General features: G+C 34.1%; 1 protein-coding gene across 1 annotated transcript in view; it reads left to right on the forward strand.

Annotated features, from left to right (window-relative positions):
* RAB3GAP1 (RAB3 GTPase activating protein catalytic subunit 1) overlaps positions 1-15119 on the forward strand; it is a 94887-nt gene that overhangs the window by 61070 nt on the left and 18698 nt on the right. Inside the window, 7 exon segments of the mRNA XM_006186775.3 lie at positions 30-122; positions 578-747; positions 2607-2696; positions 3716-3888; positions 5128-5182; positions 5429-5674; positions 5676-5801. Coding sequence (XP_006186837.1) covers positions 30-122; positions 578-747; positions 2607-2696; positions 3716-3888; positions 5128-5182; positions 5429-5674; positions 5676-5801 — 953 coding nt within the window.

Consider the following 15119-nt stretch of genomic DNA (forward strand, 5'->3'; position numbering starts at 1 on the left):
AAAAAATGAGTAACCTTTTTTCTATTTAGGTGATTTTGTCACTGAATTTTTTAAAATTTGCCGTCGAAAGGAGTCAACTGATGAGATTCTTGGACGATCCACATTTGAGGAAGAAGGGAGAGGTAACCTACCTTTTTTCTTTTTTTTTTAAAGTTATTTTCAGATGTTTAATTCTTTCTTTGGCACATTTTCCGGCAACTTTTCATCTATTTTCTCATTTGAAGTATGTTCAGGAAGCAAGTTTTGTTGACCCAGACAGCTACCGTTTTCTCTAGGCTATACCCTGAGCTTAAAACATTAAGTGTGATTAATAAGTTCTTTCCATCAAAATGTAAGATACTTTGAAAAGCAGGGTTTTAGAGGTTTATTTTTGAAGTCCCCTGGACAGAAAGGATTTTATACCTTTGTCAGTCATGCATCCATATAAAGCTGGACATGTGTATTAAAATTTTATAATTTTGAGACCATGTAAAATGAGTGAAAAGAGTGACTAAACTATTCTGTATAGTCATCAGTTTACTCATCACTTTAACTTCCTGAGGTTGGTGATATGTGTTCATTTCTATTCTTTTTATAGAAATTGCTGATATAACTCATGCTTTGTCAAAGTTGACAGAGCCTGCACCGGTTCCAATTCACAAATTATCAGTTTCAAATATGGTACACACTGCGAAGAAGAAAATAAGAAAACACAGAGGTGTAGAAGAATCACCACTGAATAATGATGTCCTCAATACTATTCTCTTGGTAACTGAATGTAATATTTTATGTCTACATGTGACACTCATTTGCTCATTATAGATTTAACCCCACCTAGGTGGCAGGCACTGGATTGGGAATATAAAATAAGTAAAACAAAGTCTCCACATTCAGAGTTCCGTCTAGAGTGAAGAAGGAAGGTAAACAGTAGTTAGAATACCATGGTTCATGTGAGAATTCTGGCAGAGGAACTGTGAGAACACAGAAGAGAATGCATCTGTCTCTGCTCAGTGGGAATCAGGGGAGGCTTCATAAAGAGGGACACTTGAGCTGAACCATAAAGGGAAGAAGGCTTTAGAAGCAGAGGAGTAGCAGAGGCATGAGAAAGCATGTTGACTGAGCATTTTAGAATATCGTAGGGTACTTCCCAGAGAGTGGCTAGGGATGAGGCTGGAGAGTAGGAGGTAACCTGCCATGCTGAAACACTGGACTTTATCTTAAAGTTCAATGCCTGTTTAAGCAGAAGGTCGACATGAACAGAACGGTATTTTTGAAAACTTACATTTACAGCAGTCCAGAGAAAGCTTCGTAGCAAGTACTAGAGGGGCTAAGGTGTCTCGTAGGTATAGCATGGTGCAGTGGGCCCTGCCTAGGAGCCCGACACACCAGGGTTTAATCCTCACTTGCTGTGTGACTTTCAACAGGCCATTTAACTTCGGTTTCCTCATCTAAGTGAGTCTTACAAAACCCTGTGAGATTTTTGTGAGGATAAAGTCTATTCTATTCAGTGGCATATAATAGGCCTTAGCTAAATGATAGCTATTCTTACTATGATTGTAGTTATAATCATAATTCTGGCAATTTGTGCGTTAAGACATTCCAGGAAAAACCTTCAAGAGTAGTGCAATGAAAAGAATATAAGGTCTTAAAAACTTGATGTTAATCTTATTCTTGCTGTTTATCTGAATAAGACTTGTAGGCACATTTTAATTCATATATTTGTAAGACGTGGGCAGTGATACATAGCTCACACAGTGGTATGAGAATAGGATGCTGTTTGTAAATGTGCCTAGTAGTGGGGGTTGGCACTTGGTAGTTCCTCTCATTAAAAAAATCTGTTCAGCATGTTCTGTAATATGTGGCAAAGGAATTACAAATCAGCACTAACACAAAACACTTGGGGAGAATAGTGATAAAAGAATTGAAAATAGATTTCTGTAGAGGAAGCCTCTTCTTAAAAATGTGTCCTTAGAAATTTTGTTCCAATTATATAGCTCAGTTGTCATATGCACTGCAGTATTTTTTTTTTAACCATTCTATACACCCTCATACCACCGCCCCCTGCCCTCCCTCCATATCCTCACATACACCTTCACACACGTTAACAGAAACCATGTGGAAAAGATGTATTGGTCATTATAGGTGTCGACTGCTTCCCACTTTCTCATAAAATTATGGGTCTTTAATGTCATACTTTAAGCATTTCATATATGAAAACCAGTGGATGATCTGTCTCTACAGCTCTTGGATATGAGTATTTAAAATTTTTCTTTTATAGTTTTTGTCTTTTTAATAATAACACTTAAAAAAAATTAATGACCTTAAATGAGCCTGAAATCATAGTGAACAGATTATGGTTTTGCATTCTGTTTATTTCACAGAACCAAGTGTTTACATTTAAGGAAAATCTGATTTTAAAATTGGCTAGTGACTGAAACTCTGTATTTTTGAAGAAAAATAAAAAACATTTGAGATAGTGTAGACCCAACTGGCCAGTACAGTAAGAACATTCCCCTTGTTTTAAAGGCAAAGTCATTAAAAGTCAAATGATGTTTGTATGAGTTACAAAAATCAACAAAATAGGAAATACAGTTGAAAATGTGATTATTTTATTTCTTCCCTGTAAGTTCTTATTCCCCGATGCTGCTTCTGAGAAATCATTAGATGGGGCGTCTTCAACAGACAATAATAATCCACCATCAGAGAGTGAAGAATATGTAAGTGAATTAATACTAAAATGTTTTAAGCGCATTGAATTTCTAGGGATTTTGCTTTATTTCTAACAACAGTCATGAAATGTACTTAACAACAGTGACTACTGTAAACAGTATGATATATCTCTACACCTGTCATTTAAACTTTCATTTCTCAATTTATCAAAGACTTGGATGAAGAAAACATGAGTATTTTCTAGTACTCACTGTAAAGCTTTCTCTGTACTGTTGTGAAATAGAATCTTTTTATTTTAAAAACCACCTTAGAAAAACTTGAGTGGAGATCATGCCCTCCGTTTAGACAGTGACCTTCTGTAGAACACTGGCATACATACATATTTTGGGTGAAGAACTTTTCTGGAAACAATAAAAAAAAATGATAAGATTTCCTTCATTTTAGACTTTTCATAAATCATCAAATTTATGTTTGCAACAGATTCTTCTCTATCTCAAAACTGGACAGAGTGGAAAATTCTTCAGTGCAGTAACATGTGTAAAATGAAGTAAAATTTTCATGTTTTCCTTTTTCAAGTCTTTGATAAATTGAGAAATGAGAGCGTAAATGACAGGTGTAGAGATGTATCAAATTGTTAACAGTAGTTATTGTTGGGAAGTGATTTCTTGAAGTGAGAAGGAAAAGCAGAGGCTTTACATTTTCAGTTTGTACAGCTCTTATTCTATGTTTTTGGTTTTGACAACAAGAGTGTACTTATTTGTAATTAAAAGATTTTTATAACAACACATGAAAATTGGAATATATCTTAAAGATTCCACAGAAGGAATTGAAAGCTCTAACTTTACTCTCACTAAACTATAGCCTCACTTTTTCATCCCTGTAGAAATCTTGAAAAACTGAAACTGCCTAAGAACAATTTAGGCAATAATATAATAGGCCTTTGATAAAAGCTAGTTTGGTAGGATAGATTAATTTTAATATTGAAGTCTCTACCCATACAGTTTTGACTATACATGTAAATATGTTGTTGACAAGTTTTGCTTTGTTTCTGTTTTGTTAAATTTAGAATCTCTACAATCAGTTCAAATCGGCACCATCTGATAGTTTAACATACAAATTGGCTTTGTGTCTTTGTATGATCAATTTCTACCATGGAGGACTAAAAGGAGTGGCACATCTCTGGCAGGAATTTGTTCTTGAAATGCGTTTCAGATGGGAAAACAACTTTCTAATTCCAGGGTAATAATTTCAATAGATAGAATTTTTGTTAGCAAAATTGACTTTTAATCCATTAATTCTTCTCTTTTGGGAAATCTGTTCTAAGAAAGTGGTAAGAAACTTAGGACATGATTTATGTTCAGAGGTGTTCACCGCAGCAAATTTATAATAAGGGAAAAAAAGGTTAAACAACCTAAGAATCAAACATTAAAGAATGGTTAAATAAATTATGTTGTATCTCTACAATGGAAAGATTTTTTCCCCAAGAATCTCGAATAACATAGAAAATGGTCATAATATTTGTAGTAAAGTAGAATATAGTGTCACGTACGAAGAGTGCTTTCAATTATGTTGATAGAGAATATTGAAAAATACATAGAATATATATAGAAATGTGTATAGAAAAATAATTGGAAAGAAATACATTCAAATGGTAACAGTAGGTCTCTTGGGTATGAAGTTACATTTTTATGTTGTTCTTTATGTATTTGTAAATTTTCTAAATCTTCTGTAGTGAACCTATATTTTTATATTTGGAGGGAAAACATCTTTAGAGTTCATAAATGCAGATATACATGACCTGTACTTTTTTGGTATAATTTATATTGACATTTCACTTAAAGTGTTTAATTAGCATGTACGTTGATACTGTATAGGTTACTGCTCATCTACCCAGGCTACCAAAAGTGAGGGAGGAGAATCATGATATGAATAATATAAAATGGTGATTGAACCAAAAATGTTTACTCTTAGGTCACTGCCAGTCTGTGCTTAGCTGAATTCTCTCTTGGCTTCTTACTGGAAACTCAAGTGATTTAGACTAGAGGCTGTCCAGGGTCCCTTTACCGAAAGAGAGATAGAGATAGATGGTTTTTATGTTGAGAATCCACAATAGTGATTGAGAACTGAATATGTAGTGAGTATAATCTGTTTTGCATAGTGTGAAATAGTGCTTGCTAGCTGATTCCTAGGGTGGTGGATTTAGAGGCTCTTGAAAAGATTTTTAATTTTCTTTTAGCTTAAGAGCTATCACTAGTTGGCTGTTACACTTTGAAATATATATTATATTTGTTGTTGGCAAATTATAGACTAGGAGGATAAAATAAATTTTCATTTATTAATTTTATTTGCTCCATCTCAGTTACCTTACCTGTAGAAATCTAGTTTTGATTTCTTATCCATGTGGCTAAAATACATGTAGTATACAATATGCATATCTGAAGCAATTTTATTAAGTTTCTTTTCCCACTACTTTGATAGATTAGCAAGTGGACCCCCAGATCTAAGATGCTGTTTACTGCATCAGAAACTACAGGTAAAGATTTCCCAGTGATAGTATATAAATGTGGTCCTGGTTCAATCGGGGATTATTCTAATGTTAAATGTAACAATGGATTATAGGTAGTTCTCATTGTGCTCCTGTAGATTACTTTTAGTAACTATCATTCACAACAGGGTCCAGGGAGGGGGTGGAGAATGAAAATTAAATACTCAAGCAGTGGATAGATTTTTATTTTATTGTAACTAATTCAAATAAAAATGTTATTTCTGTTTTCTTAAGATGTTAAATTGTTGTATTGAAAGAAAGAAGGCACGCGATGAGGGAAGAAAGACAAGTCCTTCAGATAATGTGATTAATACATATTCAGGGGATGCTGGAAAAGCTGGAGACCAGCTAGGGCCAGACAGTCTAAAAGATACGGAAAAGGAAAAGGGAGAGGTGGGAAAATCATGGGATTCTTGGAGTGACAGCGAAGAAGAATTTTTTGAATGCCTAAGTGATACTGAAGAATTTAAAGGAAATGGTACAAGAGAGTGGCAAGAAAGGAGGACCTAAGGAGGTGGCAAATTTAAAGCCAGAAGGACGACTCTATCAACATGGGAAACTTACACTGCTACATAATGGAGAACCTCTCTACATTCCAGTGACCCAGGTAGGACAGGACTGGCTCTTTAAGGTTGGTTGGTTTGTTTGTATATAGCTTATCCTAGTAGGAGGTGATTGCTTTGGGTAGGGGCAGTTCTTTAAACAGTCTGTATTCAAAGATCTGTAGATTTGAAATCTAAACAAACTATTGGGGCTTTTAGAAATTCAGAAATACTTTCAGGCTTGAGTTGATAGTAGCTCATCATGTGCAAGGTGACCTATTAGTTCTTAAACTGAGCAGTGAGTACTCAGGTGTTTAAAAAAAACAAAATCCAAAAATATTGGTAGAGAGAACAAAAGTAAAAATCCTTTCATTACATAATTAGTTTTTACCTGTTCAAATAATGCAGTTTGAATCTATTTTATACCATTAGGAAGTGGTAGAAGAGCAACAACTCAAAACCTAAGGAATAGCTATAGTTTTTGTTGTTTTTTTTTTGCATAAGGAACGTATGATTACATTTTATTGTGAAAAACTCAGTTTAGAAAAACTGAAAGCCCCATCCACTAATTCCAACTCTCATCCCTAGAAGTAACCACTGTTATTGGTTTGAGTTATAATTTCTTATACTGATTTCTATGCAGTGATGTACCTACATGTGTGCATATGATTCAGTTTTGTCAATTTTTAAAAAATATGTGCAACCAATTCTTTTTATTTATTTTTTTTTATTTTTTAAATTTGAAAAAATTAAAGTACAGTTACAACGTGTCAGTCTCTGGTGTACAGTACAATGTCCCAGTCATGCATATACATACATACATACATTTGTTTTCAGGTTATAGCTTTTTAACCTAATATTCTTGGAGATCTTTTCATGTAATTACATGTAGATCTGTTTCATCTCTTTTTAATTGCTCTGTAATATTCCATGGCATGGAAGAGCTACAGCTTATTTAACTATTCCCCTCTCAATGCACAATATATGTTATTTGCTATTCCAGTGCTACAGTACCAATTCTTGTAGTTTTTCATATGTTATGGGCTCATATATGAGTGTTTCTCTCAGGAAGAAATGGGAAACAGAATTTCTAGATAAACAGATATATAAGGTATAAAATTCCTCTTGAAAAGGGTTGCACCTGTTTTACACCCTGTCATTGATGAATATAGGAGTAAGGGAATACTACTCCCTCCCCAACTCTGCTTTCTCACTTTCTTCCTTCAATAAGTATGTATTGAGTGCATAATATATACCAACTACTGTCCTAGACCTTGCTATATAGTAAGGTTTTTAAACTCATGGTACTTATATTCTTATTTTATTTAGTTTTTAATAAGAAATTGACATTACCAGTCATAAAAATTTTTGCCAGTATGATGGGCAAAAGTAGTATCTCAGTGTTCTAGATTGTATTTCCCTGATTTTTGATGAATGTAAACATCTTTTAATATGTTTATGGCCATCCTTTCCTATAAATTATGTTCCATTTTTCTTTTAGTTTGCTGTCCTTACTGATTTATGAGTCCTTCATATTTTAGCTATAAATCCTCTGTTATGTACATTGTATATGTTTTCTCCTAGTTATGTAAAAAACATTTACTTACCTGTTGAGTTATAAATTAATAACTAAAGTGCACAATTTTTTTTATTTTTTAAAAATTGGGTTGCAGTCAGTTTACAATGTTGTGTCAATTTCTGGTATACAGCACATTTTTTCCGTCATACGTGAATATACATATATTCGTTTTCATGTTCTTTTTCACCATGAGCTACTACAAGATCTTGAATGTATTTCCCTGTGCTATATAGTATAAACTTGTTAAAGTGCACAAATCTTAAATGTACAGCTTGGTGAGTTTTTTCATATTTAAAAACCCACGTACCTACCACCCAAATCAAGATATAGAAAATTACTATTATCCTGGAACAGCAATGATCAGTAGAACTTTCTGTGAAGATGGACGTGTATCTCTGCTCTCCAGTACTATTGCGGTTGTCTTTAGGTAGCTATTGAGTGTATGAAATGTGGCTCATGCTATTGAGGAACTGAATCATTTATTTAATTTACTTTAATTTGAATAGCCAGATGTATTGGATATCATAGCCTAGTATTCCCCTCCAGGTAACTCTTTTTCTAAGTTTTTATATCTCATAAGTGGAATCACACTTTGCTTACTCTTTTGTATGTAGATGGAATTGTGCACTCTTGTGCTGTACTTTTTTATTTAACTACCATTTGTGAGATTCATCCATGTCATTGCATGAATCAGTATCTTTTTAAACATTTTTATTGATTTATAGTCATTTTACAATGTTGTGTCAAATTCCAGTGTAGAGCACAATTTTTCAGTTATACATGAACATATATATATATATTCATTGTCATATTTTTTTCCTCTGTGAGCTATCATAAGATCTTGTATATATTTCCTTGTGCCATACAGTATAATCTTGTTTATCTATTCTACAATTTTGAAATCCCATCTATCCCTTCCCACCCTCTGCCCCATTGGCAACCACAAGTTTGTATTCTATGTCTATGAGTCTATTTCTGTTTTGTATTTATGCTTTGTGTTTTTGTTTTTGTTTTGTTATTGTTTTTGTTTTTGTTTTAGATTCCACATATGAGTGATCTCATAATGGGATTTTTCTTTCTCTTTCTGGCTTACTTCACTTAGAATGACATTCTCCAGGAGCATCATGTTGCTGCAAATGGCATTATGTTGTCAGTTTTTATGGCTGAGTAGTATTCCATTGTATAAATGTACCATATCTTCTTTATCCAGTCATCTGTTGATGGACATTTAGGCTGTTTCCATGTCTTGGCTATTGTAAATAATGCTGCTATGAACATTGGGGTGCAGGTGTCATTCTGAAGTAGGGTTCCTTCTGGATATAAGCCCAGGAGCGGGATTCCTGGGTCATATGGTAAGTCTATTCCTAGTCTTTTGAGGAATCTCCATACTGTTTTCCACAGTGGCTGCACCAAACTGCATTCCCACCAGCAGTGTAGGAGGGTTCCCCTTTCTCCACAGCCTCTCCATTATTTGTCATTTGTGGATTTTTGAGTGATGGCCATTCTGACTGGTGTGAGGTGATACCTCATTGTAGTTTTGATTTGCATTTCTCTGATAATTAGTGATATTGAACATTTTTTCATGTGCTTTTTGATCATTTGTATGTCTTCCATGGAGAATTGCTTGTTTAGGTCTTCTGCCCATTTTTGGATTGGGTTGTTTATTTTTTTCTTATTGAGTCGTATGAGCTGCTTATATATTCTGGAGATCAAGCCTTTGTCAGTTTCATTTGCAAAAATTTTTTCCCATTCCGTACGTTGTCTTTTTGTTATATTTATGGTTTCCTTTGCTGTGCAGAAGCTTGTAAGTTTCATTAGGTCCCATTTGTTTATTCTTGCTTTTATTTCTTCTAGGAGAAAATTTTTGAGATGTATGTCAGATAATGTTTTGCCTATATTTTCTTTTAGGAGGTTTATTGTATCTTGTATTATGTTTAAGTCTTTGATCCATTTTGAGTTGATTTTTGTGTATGGTGTAAGGAACTGTTCTAGCTTCATTGTTTTACATGCTACTGTCCAGTTTTCCCAACACCATTTGCTGAAGAGACTGTCTTTATTCTATTGTATATTCTTGCCTCCTTTGTCGAAGATGAGTTGACCAAAAGTTTGTGGGTTCATTTCTGGGCTCTCTATTCTGTTCCATTGGTCTGTATGTCTGTTTTTGTACCAATACCATGCTGTCTTGATGACTGTAGCTCTGCAGTATTGTCTGAAGTCTGGAAGAGTTATTCCTCGAGCCTCTTTCTTTCTCTTCAGTAATGCTTTGGCAATTCTAGGTCTTTGATGGTTCCATATAAATTTTACTATGATTTGTTCTAGTTCTGTGAAATATGTCCTGGGTAATTTGATAGGGATTGCATTAAATCTATAGATTGCCTTGGGCAGTGTGACCATTTTAACAATATTGATTCTTCCAATCCAAGAGCATGGGCTATCTTTCCATTTTTTAAAGTTTTCTTTAATTTCCTTCATCAGTGGTTTATAGTTTTCTGTGTATAATTCTTTCACCTCCTTGGTTAGATTTATTCCTAGGTATTTTATTACTTTGGGTGCTATTTTAAAGGGGATTGTTTCTTTACTTTCTTCTTCTGTTGGCATGAATCAATATTTGTGCACGTTTTATTACTGTGTAGTATTCTGGTATATGAATATGCCATTCAGTTCTTACATTGCTTATCCGTTCATCTGTTGAAGGAATTTGAGTTATTTACAGTTTGAGCTATTATAAATAAATGAACATTCTTATAAGTGTCTTTTGGTGAACAGACGGTCATTTTCTTTTGGATACATTCCTAAGAGTAGAGTTTTGGGGCCATGTGGTATAAGTATGTTTTAGCTTTATTAGATACTGCTAAACAATCTCGCAAAGTAGTTGAACTAATTTACATTCCCTCCAACAATACATAATAATTGTAGTTTATTGCACATAATCTCTTACATTTGGTGTGTCAGGAGTCCCAACACCACTCCCAGGTTTAATGATTTGCCAGGAGGACTCCCAGGGCTCAGCAGATAGTCATGCTCACAGCTATAATTTTAATACAGTAAAAGGGTACAAAGCTGGGAGGGTATAGCTCAGTGGTAGAGTGTATACTTAGCATGCACAAGGTCCTAGGTTCAATCTCCACTACCTCCATTAAAAAATAAATAAAAACCTTGCCCCCCCCGCCAAAAAAAAGATACAAAGCAAAATCAGCAAAAGGAAATGGCACATGGGCAAAAGTTCAGAGGATACCAAGCACAAGCTTCTAAGAGTCTCCACGCAGTATGGTCACATAAGATGCACTTAACTCCAGCAATAGATTGTGACCACACATGAAATGTTGTGTACTGGGAAATTCTTCAGAGGCTCAGTGCTCAGGGTTTTTACTGGGGACTAGTCACATGGCACCCTCTGCCTAGCAAGTGCCAAAATTCCAAACTCCCAGAAGGAAAGCAGGTGTTCAGCATAAACCATATTGTTTGTACAGTTTAGGCACAGTGAGCCATTTGTATCAGTTCTGAGTATGGTGGGACTCTGCCAAAATCTAAGTTCCTAGAAGCCAGCCTTTGCAAACAGGCCTTTCTGAGAATAGTAGTCTGAGGCCTGCTATGTTAACTCTTCTCTGCACAGTTGATAATTTCAGTCATTTTAATTTTTGCCTTTCTGGTGGGTATGTAGTAATCTCTCTTGATTTCACATTTCCCTGATGAATAATGATGACACTGAACACATTTTCATATATTTATTGCCCATTTGGATGTTTTCTTGGTGATGTACCTATAACAATTTCTCCTAAAACTGTGGCTTGCCTGTTCATTTTCTTAATGACACCTTTTGTTGAATAGGCATTGTTAATTTTAGTAAAGTCTGATCTACCAACATTTTTCTTATGTGGATACTGCTTTTGTCTTCCATTAAGAAATCTTTAACTACTCCAAGGTCCTAGAGATGTTCTCTTATGTTTTCTTCTGGAAGCTTTATCATTTTATCTATCACATTTGCATTTGTGATCCAGCTCCAGTTTACCGTGTTTGGCATGAGGAAGAGATTAAGATTCTCTTTTTTTCTGTAAGGATGTGCAGTTGTGTTCCAACACCATTATTCAAAAGACTTGCCTTTTCCCACACAGAGTGGCAGTGACGTCTTTGTTGTAAATCAAGTGACTGTATGTGTGTTGGTCTATTTCTGGACTGTTTATTCTATTCTGTTAGTCTGTGTCTATCCTTGTGCCAATAATGGACTGTTGTTATTACTGTAACTTTATAATGTCTTTATATCTTATAGTATAAATCTTTAACTTTGTTCTTCAGGATTATTTTAGTTGTTCTTTGCATTTTTATGAGAATTTGAGACTCTGCTTGTTTCCACATACAAAATAATCCTCCTGGAATTTTAATTCATATTATATCAAATTAGATTTAGAATTAGAATTGCATTGAATTGGAGACAATTGACATCTTAACAGTCTAGTCCCATGACCATGAAATGCCCCTCATTTTACTTAATGTTTTTTTTAGTTTCCTTTATCAGTGTTTTTCAGTTTTTAATTTAGAGGTTTTATGTATTTTTATTAGGTTTATCTCTATTTATAATTTCTCAAATATTATAAGTGGTATTTTTAAGTTTCATTAAAAGTTTTTCCCCTGATATGTAGAAATAGTTAATTTTTGTATATAGACCATGAATCTAACAATCTTACTACATTCACTTATTTATAGTAGTTTGTAGATTATTTGGAGTTTTCTGTATACACAGTCATGTTATCTGTTAATATAATTTGAATTTTGATTTTCTGACCTGCACACTTTTTAATTCTTTTTCACTCCTTATTGCACTGGCTGGGACCTCCAGTATAATGTTGAATAGTGGACATTCTGTTATTATTTTCAGTCACAGAAGGAAAGCATATGATAATCACTGAGGGTATCTGGTATAGGTATCATATATTATATTAAGGAAATTCTCTCCTATTTCTAGTTTTTGAGGGTTTTTGTTATGAAGAGGTGGTGTGTTTTATTGGATGTTTTTCCTGCATATTGATATAACCATAAGATAATTGTGAATTTTAAATGAAACAGTATGTGATAAGTGAATAACAGTGTCTGGTCCAAAATAAGCACTGAATTTTTAGCTTTTCTTCTGAATACTGTTAACTTTATTTCCATGCTTACATTATTTCTTTTCCAGGTGGCTATCATTTACAAAATTAGGGTTTTTTTGATTGACAGGCCTTATCTTTTTGCTTCATTATAGTTTTTAAAAAGTAAATTATATTTTAGATATTTCATCACTAACTTTTAGTATTAGGACAAAATAGTTTCATGTTAGAAACCAAGTGTTTATTTTTTCTAATTTTGTTAGGGAGCATGCAGTTGATATTGAGGTCTTGTGGCATAGACCTGGGTTTTGGGATCCAGGAGAACTAGATTTATGTCCTGGCACCACCACTTATTATCATTAAAAAAAATAATTTTTTTTTAGGGAGGAGGTAATTAGGTTTACTTACTTAGTTTTAGAGGAGGTACTGGGGATTGAACCTAGGACTTTGTGTATGCAAAGCATGTGCTCTATCACTTGAGCTACACCCTCCCCCAACCACCACTTTTTATTACTTGTATTGCTAGTACAAGCTATGTTTCCTTTCTGAGCCTTGTTTTTCTCTCTAAAAGGTGGTTACTTTGCATTTTCTAGAATTTTATATAATTTTTATCTTACCTTTAGGTAAATTGAGGCAAATTTTTAGTCTGTTTTACTTTTGTGCTTTAAATTTTAAATTATAACCATTCTGTGTTTACTTATAGAAAATGTTTGGAATTCAAAATAATCCCAGTTGAAACCATTATAATTTCAAACTTTAGAAATTAGCATAAAATGTGCATTAATCAATAAAGTAATAAGACTTTATATAGGTTCTTGATTCATAAGAATTTAAACATATTCCCTTATTCCTTTCATGTAGGCTTAGGTCAACCTAAAATTTATGATTAGGGAAGGCTTAAAATTTTTAGCCAGTATTTTAGAACCAGGGCTAGAACAGAAATTTGTGGAGAATCTGTTAGAGCAGTTCTTAGGTAGTGGCTTAGAACCAAACTAACAGTTCTCAAAGTCAGCATCAAATAGATGTCCTAGATTGTCTCTTCCATTTGCCACTTGAGAGTTTTGCCCCTGGTGATACTGGGCAAGGCACTTTATCTCTGCCTGTAATTTCAGCACATATAAAATGCCCTATCACTTCTCAGTGATCACATGTATGACTAAAACATTATACTATACACCAGAAATTGACACAACATTGTAAACTGACTAATAAAAAAAAGTAGTTCCTTTTTAATGAAAATAATGAGGCTTCTGTTCTTGAGTGTACTGCTTCATTGGAGATTCATGTAATTTTTTAATTTGACTGAGGTACTTTGATATCATAGGGAAAGTAGAGTAAGAAGCTTATAATACAACCTGAGTATTTTGTCTCTGATTGCAAATATTTATTGAGCTTGTGCCAGGATTTATTCTTCCCCACATTGAATCACAGGAAGCTTGAGTAATTGCCCCAGGCCACAGAGCTGGAATTCAAACACAGTCATGTAGTTTCTAGAGCCCAAGATCTTTTTTGTTTCTTTGTTTGCTTTTTATATATTTTTATTGAAGTAGAGCCCAAGCTCTTAACCACTCTGTCATACTGTTTTACCAGTTGTTATTCAACCTCAGATATCACTGTGAGACTTCAAAAGTGATGTATGTTCATTGTAGAGGAACGAAACAAGAACTTGTAATTCCATAATCCAGAGATGATCACTTGTCAAAGTAGTTCCTTTTCATTTTTTCCTGTATCAGACCATTTCCCCATTGTTGTACATTTCAGATTCTTTCCAATTTTCACACTGTTACAAATAATGCTGCAGTGATATATCTAGAAGCGGAATTATTGGGTCAGAGGACCTGATCATAAATGCTTACCATGTATTGATTGCCAGATTGTTGTCCAGGAAGATTTATATTCTCTCTAGCAGTGTTTGAAAGTAACCCTTTAGGTTTACTTCACAAATGAGGATAATACAAGAAAAAAGTATTTTCTTTTGTTTGTTGCTGTGTTTTGAATGCTATACCTTTACCATGCTTCTACTTTATTTCTGACAGATATCTGTGAAAATTATTTATCTTTATAGTAGTGATTTTCAACTGGGGAGTGTGTTTTGTCCCCCAGGGATATTTGGCAACGTCTGGAAACGTTTTTGATTGTCATGAAGTGGAGTGGTACTACAACGGCAGGCAGAGGCCAGAGATAGGCTGCTAAACATCTTACAATGCACAGAACAGGCCCCACGACAGAGAATCTATCCAGTCTAAAGTGTCAGTAGTACTGAGGCTTAGAGAACTTGCTTTATAGTAAGCTCCTGAAATCGAGAAGAAATCTATTTATTGATAATGCTTACTTCTGCTAGGTCTTACCCTGTTATCTAGGAATAGAAGAGTTCATGTTTTTCTGGCTTTAACAACAAAGCAGGCAAGACTTGTTTGGTTAGTTTCTGGATTGTTGAGCTCTTCATATTTAAAATATAAAGTATAATGGGATCCATTCTCAGAGAACTTTCCTAAGCCCCTTTAAACAGTTTTTGAAATGTTTTCTGTCACTCTTAATGATTCTACAGTTGTATCTCCCTTTAGATTTGCCCTAGCTGCTGTTTTGTTTGACGTTACTACTAATATATTCTCAGAACAAAAAATTCTCAGAACAAAAATCTGACAAGTTCTTGTTGGAATTAGTAATTTAAATGTATGTAGAACCTAAACTCAAAGCAACTCCTCCAACATAAAACAGTTGTT

The sequence above is a fragment of the Camelus ferus genome, chromosome 5 (assembly GCF_009834535.1).
Source record: "Camelus ferus isolate YT-003-E chromosome 5, BCGSAC_Cfer_1.0, whole genome shotgun sequence".
Lineage (NCBI taxonomy): Eukaryota > Metazoa > Chordata > Mammalia > Artiodactyla > Camelidae > Camelus > Camelus ferus.